This window comes from Trachurus trachurus (assembly GCF_905171665.1).
Source record: "Trachurus trachurus genome assembly, chromosome: 17".
NCBI lineage: Eukaryota > Metazoa > Chordata > Actinopteri > Carangiformes > Carangidae > Trachurus > Trachurus trachurus.
In genome coordinates, this window is record NC_139900.1 from 22,815,049 (window position 1) to 22,822,458 (window position 7,410).

Consider the following 7,410-nt stretch of genomic DNA (forward strand, 5'->3'; position numbering starts at 1 on the left):
AATGTGTTTTCTCAACTTCAAATAAAGCTATTATTATTCAACGACAAGTATGTGTATTTCAACAGTAGAGTGTACTTGCGGTGGATGAATAATGATTAGATATTCATCTAAAATCTCATTTTATTGTGCCATAAAGTTGTGAACGTTGAGCTTAGGGTCACTGAAGTGGTACAGCAGCTCCCAGAAACACACATATTCAGGCCTACATAGAAACACAGAGAGAAGAAAGAAGGCAGACATGTTTATCATCATTACATGACTGTGACATGTAGGATAATCAGTCTCACCTGTGGTCAGTGTAATAATCACACATTTCAAATTTCAAAGCGTGATTCAAAAATAAAAAAGACAGTCAACAGATTTCCCTTTTATCAGTTCGCCATGGTCTAAGAACATGTTATCACAAAGAACATTCGCCGATCTTTAAATCATTGGGTTTTCAATGTGCAAACAAATTACTATAGGCCTTAGTGTACAATCTCTACAACAGGAAGGTAAAGGTTCATTATTGGTGCGTAGTCTCCTCTGGAGTTGTACTACTCTACACTCATTCTTAGCTACAAGACATCAAGGAAATAAAGTTTACATGATTTCGATAAAAATTAAATACAACCAAAACAGGAGCATTGCATTGTGTCTGCTTCCATAACGTATAGAACTTGTTCTGTGGATAATGTCCGTTTGAAAAAGTGACAAGAAAATGTGAAATATTCATATTTGGCCTTAGGTTTGTGAAAGTCCACACTGTAAAAAAATAGCAGCAGTTAAGGCAAGTAAAGATTGTTCCCCATGGTAACAATTATACCTGAGTACCTAAAACAATAACAATAAATCTACATACTGTGTCATTGGAGCAGTTTTGGTCTATAGAGAAGCTAAATTTCTAATCTTATATTAAAGCTATGAAAAAGCTAAAAGGACAAAACAAACTGTTGAATTAGATACATACCCAACAACAATAAGCAATCTGTGTTGTTTTAATACAAAAGCAACTATTCAAACCAATTAAAATAATCAAGAAAATGCATTCATTTATATGGATTTTAGAATAATAAAAAGGTCTTTTCCATTCGTTACACAGGCATGTTATGAACCACCAGAGCTGCAGGCCTGTCAGCGTTGTGGTTTTTGTGCTATAAGCCACTCGTAAAGGACACGTTGGTCTCTCGGCTCATGCTCTCCTTGACCTCCACAGGCAAGGTGTCAAAGAGATGGTCCTCCACGACCAGGCAATTTTTGCGCAGCAGCCGGCAGTTTCCGAGCAGGGCGGGCAGTCTGTCCAGACAGTTCCCTCTCAGCTCCAGCTGGGTGAGCTGGACCAGTTGACCCACGGCCTCTGGCAGCACAGTCAGGGCGTTGATCCCCAGACACAGCGCCTTCAGCTTGGTGCATCTGAACAGGGGCTTGGGCAGCACCTCCAGCTTGTTGGAGTTGATGGCTAAGTGCTGGAGGTTGTGGAGGAGGCCAACATCTGGAGGGAGCACTGTGATGGAGTTGTGGCTCACATCCAGATGCCGCAGCTTAGGTAGAGTGAACAAGGCTGGAGGCAGGGACTCCAGTTTATTGTGCGAGAGGTGGAGAGACTCCAGAGACTTGACCTGGCCGATGGAGGAGGGGATGGTGATTATTTTGTTGTGCCACAGTTTAAGGCACGTCAGCCTCTTGAGGTGCTGGAAGCTGATGATCTCCTCTATGGTTCGGATGTTGTTTGATTTCAGGTCGAGCTCCTGTAAGTTGGTCAGGCTGAAAATAGCATGGGGAATCCTCTCCAGTTCGCAGCTGTACAGCTCCAACTCAATGAGACTCGTCATCTTTTTCAAACTATTAAGTACCAGCAGTTTTGTACCATCGTTGTGCACAACCAGTTTAATCAAGTGTTGTGAAAGCTCTGTGATGTTTGTGGGCATTTTAGTGAGGTTGCTCTTCAGGCACAATGTCTTTAAATGCCTCAAATCTCGCATGGACTCAAGACCGATCATCTTGTTGTTTTCTGAGCTCAAGTTGCCGATTAGGTTAAGCTCCCTCAAACTCCTTAGCAAGTACACCCAAGCTGGGATCTCAGCTACATCAGTGAACTTGACATGAAGACAGCGGAGATGGTCGCGGAGGAAAGCAAAACCCGTCTGTTCTACTTTGGCGGGACAGTGACAGAGGTGCAGCTCCTGCAGGCTGGTCATTTGGGAGACCTTTGCCGAAAACCTCACTTCGGGAATCAGCTCCAGTTTGAGCACCTCCAGGTCTGTGAGGTCGAACACGGCGTTGGGAAGTCCAGAGAGCATGAAAAGGTGCAGCTCCTGCTGGTCCTGTGCGTTACGGATCACAAGCTGCCTCAGTTTTTCAAAGGTCCACTCATGATTGAGGCTGATCTCCCTCAGCTTGTTTTCACTGACCTCGGACAAGAATACACCAAAGCGCTTGGAGTAGAGTTGGTCATATTGGTCAACCATGTGTAAGAGGAATGCAAAGTCATTTTTGACGTCAGGAATGTCGCTGAAGCTGCTCTCTTCCCTGACCTTTTCAAAAGAGTACTCCTTCAGAGGTCGACGAAACACCCAGAAGAGAGAGTACAAGCACGCCATCCCATAGATCAAAATCAAAGCCATGTAGCTAATCAGCAGCTTGTTCAGCATGAACGCCATGTTGTGTGTACAGAAGAACTGTCTGTATCCTGTGAGCTGCTTCACATCGGGTTCACAGTTGTGCTTAAACTGAATCTTGGCCATGAAGGTCGAAGTATAGGAAAGAATCAAAATGAACTTGACAGTTTTGACAACGGTTTGTGCTACGTAGAGCTTGTAGATGAAATCACTGTCCTCCACATGAGCTCTGAATTTTCTCACTTTCTCAAATAAGGCTTTAGCCTGCTCCCCATCTTTTTTGTCCAGGATTGTCATACTACTTGGGACCTCTGCGATGGGTTTATCTGCAGAAAACTTCACCCCAAGCATGGGAGTGGACGAGTTGACCCCCGTCCCATCCTCCTTCCCCTCTAAAGATACCTGCTTTGGTACTGAGGAGGTACCGCCGGTGAACCTCTGCTTGTTCTCCTCAGAGTCCTCGCAAGCCGTTTCGGACAATGCCTTCGTAGTCCAGGGAGACTCAAAACATCTGCCCAGGATGGAGACAAAATGCTCAATCTTTGAACTCGTTTTAGGGTATTTGAACCAGAAATTGCTACTGACCATGAGAACAAGTGTGTGTATAAGCGTGAGGTATGGAAAGTACTTGGAGTACCAGGGCAAGGCAACATGGTAACATATTTGGTTGATAAAGATATATTGTTGATAGTCCAGATTGGTCTTGACACCCGTTGGCTGAGGTTGATTGGCATATTTATCCGACACCACAGTGTGTTGGTGCGTGACGTGGATCTCATGCACAGCGTCATCTGGTAAGTCCTTGGTGGCAAACGGGCCGGTGGCTAGCACAGGGGCCCCGGTGGCTCCAGAAGAGGCTCCTTGGTGTGCGCTCTGCTTGGGGAATGAGTCAGGTTTAGGTCCTGAGGCCTCCTCTGGGTCCTCCAGACAAGGAAGGCAGGCCACCTGGTCCTTGGTGATCTGCATGGTCATGGCGAATATGGCCAGCATGAGCATGACCAGCCCCAGGTAGTCCATGAAGACATCCCACCATGGCTTTAGGATGCGGTACGTCGGCTGGATGTCGTTCAATGATGCAACCTCAGTGAGTGTGAACATCACTGTAACACATGGAGGAGAGTCACTTAATATACTAAGAACCAAATATTACATTCACATGCAAAACAATGTATTTAACCACTCCAGTAAAATTCTTTTGTGCTGTAAATGGAATATATCTGGGTTTCACAGAGCTGGCTGGAAAAAAAAGCAAATTGGGTTTGAATCTCTATCTGTGATTTTATAGAACAAAGGAGTAATAGAAAAGGTCACTCACAAACGAATCCATAATTATAATTGCTAGTGGCAGCCTTACTTTAAATGGTTGCGAAAGTCCTCCATTGAGATTACAAACGTTTAGACAATCCTTTCTGACTGTGGCCATCACTGTGGTCTATTGTCATTAGTAATCTTTCAAAGCACCATCTAATGCCAGTCTCTATAGCACACAAACCTACACCGGGCGGGAAGTTAAAAGTGGAGAGACACGTTGTACTAGACAAAGACGTTCAACCCCATAGCTCTACAAGGTGTGAATGTGTAACTGTGAAGACTCGGCTGTGTGTGACGCTGCTACATCGTCTTGTCTTGGCGCTAAACTCAGCTCTCACCTCCTCTCTTTCAGTCCGGCTTCATTCAGAAACATTTTAATTGCGTCTACGCCCAGAGCCAAGATTGTGTTTAATTGTGACTTGTAAGAGCGTGTGGTTACTGGAACAGTGCTTTGTCCCTTGATGTACTCATAAGGACATCAACTGTTCTGACTCACTGAGATATTTGGGACACACATGTTCATTTAGTGAATCACTGAAAACTGTGCTTCTTTCCCCTTATTTAGAAAATGTGGCACATCTGCATCTGGACTGCCTCTGTTGTCCCTTTTCTGTTCCCTGCTCCTAACCCAATGATCAACATGTTAAATCCGGGAGTTTTATTTAAGAATGAATAAATAAATAAATAAATAAATAAATAAATAAATAAATAAATAAATAAATAAATAAAAGACCCGTTCCTTCATCTGTAATCCAAAAACATAGTGTTTCAGAAATTGTGAAATAAGTGAAAAAGTATGTTTAGTTTGGCTCCTGTGTTTAAAAAAGAGAAACTTTTTAGTTTTAGTTTATTTTGATGATCGCATTAAATGTTTCAGTCATTCAAACTGTGGTTGACACATGAATAACAGGGACAGAATGAAAAGATATGGGTTTATGGTTGAATGTGTATCAGTCTCAGTGTTTTGATACTTTATCGCAAGTGTTTCATATCAGATGAGTAAAGTTTCAGTTCACCATTCATCTGATTCATCTGCCTCCAAACAAGCTAATCATATGTGTGGGCACACACTTCCTGACACAAACATGGATGACCACATCAAAGGCTGGGCAATGCATTTAGTTTTTGATCTTGTTGGTTTTTAAGAATTTTTATATATAGCCTAGTAAACATCTTATTCTGAGGAACTTCTTATCTTCTCCCACATAGTCAGATCTATATAGCATATATTACGGCAAATGTGTATAGATGTGATACTGCAACCTATAAGTTGTGTTACGGTCACATTTATACAGCAGCATACTGTATATTCATGTTTTCTCATCATGCTGGTAAAGTCCAAAACAGGCCTATTTTGATGAAGACATCTCACACGTCACAGCGGGAAAAGCACGGGTGGAAAGGTTAAAATTATAAAATAGCCTTAACTCCATGTGGCCGCTTCAGTGTCAGGATCCTGGTGTTGTAACGGGCTGACTCAGCGTCACTGTCACACTGCCATGGCTTACTGGGACACCTGAAGAGAACTGAGCCACTGCTAATGTTCTTAGTAACACCTGTGCCTTTCCTTGCTGTGGCGTGTCAGATTGTCTGCCATGCACGGGGCCCACACAGTCTACACAGGCTAAATTTGATTAGGCAGTGCTGAATGTATTGCTCCTCCTCGGGTCATGAGTTTGAAATCGTTGCGCCTCCTGGAGGCTTCAGTTGTAATATATTTTTACTTCTGTCATATCTCCAGCTGTGCATCATGATGTTTACATCACAGCCAGGGAGTCAAATCAAACTAAAAAGGTAGGTAAATGTTGATCATAAATGTATGTTTACACTATGTCTGGGTAAAGTATGATACCTGAGGATCTATGTAGCGAGGTCAGCAGTGCAAATTCTGTGTTGATAGTGGTGGTTTATAAAGAAGAAGAAAAATCTTTATGCCTGAGGGCCCCCAGGAAGGGCGGGCCCCAGTGCCACAGGCTGGGTACAGTCAGGGCGGTGGGGAGTCCCCCTCCTCCGGCTGTGGGGACTGACTCAGAGATAATGATGAACTCCACAGCGTCATGAAAGCCACTGTGCTGCATTTTAAGTCCACCTTAATTACGATAAATGGTATGTTTAAAGTTTAAACGGGTGACGCACAGTGAGACAGTTTGTTGCAAACTAACTTGGAGCCATGAGCTCCGATGCCAACACACATGGGCCCCAGACAGCGAGGAAATGGGTCGCAGTCTGACCATGTGGGAAACATGTAGGCCTGTGCATGTTTTTATTGAGGCTGACTATTCCTCCAGATACACACACACAGAGACAGAATAACATCACGTTTCTACAGCCGGGCTGCTCTCCTCACGTGAGGGGCTCTTGCGCAGTAGGCTAAGTTATCTGTTGGCGTGCTAGGTCAGGTGACCTGTTGAAACATGTGAAATTGAATTGTCATGTGTCCCCGGCGTTAAACATTCACACCAGGTAACCAGCTTATTCTTCTTCTGGAAATAATGACCTGCCCCTGCCACGCGGGAAGCGACAAACTTATTGATTATCACCATGTTATTGGATAAATTGTGTAAAATATAGTAAGAGAAATACACTTACTGTCCGTGTGGTGTTAACTCAATCCAATTATTCCTTCCTCAGCCTGCATGCCACTTTTCGCTCCCTTCTTCAGGTGCGCCTCTAACCTAATTTCTCAGCCCCGTTAAAAAACTGCGGGAATGACGCCGGTTGTGCGGAACAAAGCTCTGGAGAACATTTGCTCGTGACAGCAGCGCGGTCCGTCGGTTCACATCCCTCATACCTGACTCATACCTGAGCTCGCGGACCGGGGCTGGCCGTCCGTCGGACAATATGCGCGAGGCAGACCTCCGGCGCAATACACAGTCTAAGAAAAGGTAGATCCAACATGGAGCCGTGCAGACCGCTGTTGTGGGTGTTATGGGCGCTTCTCATTGGAGGATGACATTACGGCAAGTTCCCGAAGACACCGCCTGCGAGCTTATCTGATGCGGCGTTCACGGCGCGTGGGGGAAAACAAGCCTCACCGACCGGCGGCCGGGCTTTGTAGAAGCGAAAGTTTCCGTTTAATCATCGATATTTTACCCCTTCAGTGTATCAAATGGTGATGTGATAACAATGTTACGGTCACGTTAATGGTGGGAGGTTTTCTCGCAGGCGTGAACCTGAAGGAAGTTATCAATGGACTGCAGCTCCCTTCACGGAGTAGATTAGTCGGCTCCAGCTCATTGTTCAGCTGCCTGTCAGGCAGCAACTTTGTGGTGTCCTTTTTTAGCAACACGTGTCAGCTGTTTACAGCTAAAAATAAGAGGAAAAATAATTAGAAGAAATCGCTCTAACACCCCGCTGTATACATGCCCATTAGCAAACCTCCAAGTTACCCAGTGAAGGAGCAGCTGGTGAACTAAGCAGCTGAAGGAGCTGGTGGAGACCACATTTAAGAACAGGGCCCAAAGAGTGAACATTGGACTTCTGGTCACCAGGTGAGCAGAGA

The 7,410-nt window shown here is 44.6% G+C and overlaps 1 protein-coding gene across 1 annotated transcript; it reads right to left on the reverse strand.

Moving 5' to 3' along the window:
* Positions 1-115: 115 nt before the first annotated feature.
* Positions 116-6,798, reverse strand: lrrc8da (leucine rich repeat containing 8 VRAC subunit Da). Its single transcript, XM_083990842.1, has 2 exons — positions 6,498-6,798; positions 116-3,697 (listed from the first exon to the last, which is right to left on the reverse strand). Coding segments are annotated over exons 1-2 (2,565 nt in total). The 5' UTR covers positions 6,499-6,798; the 3' UTR covers positions 116-1,133.
* Positions 6,799-7,410: the final 612 nt, after the last annotated feature.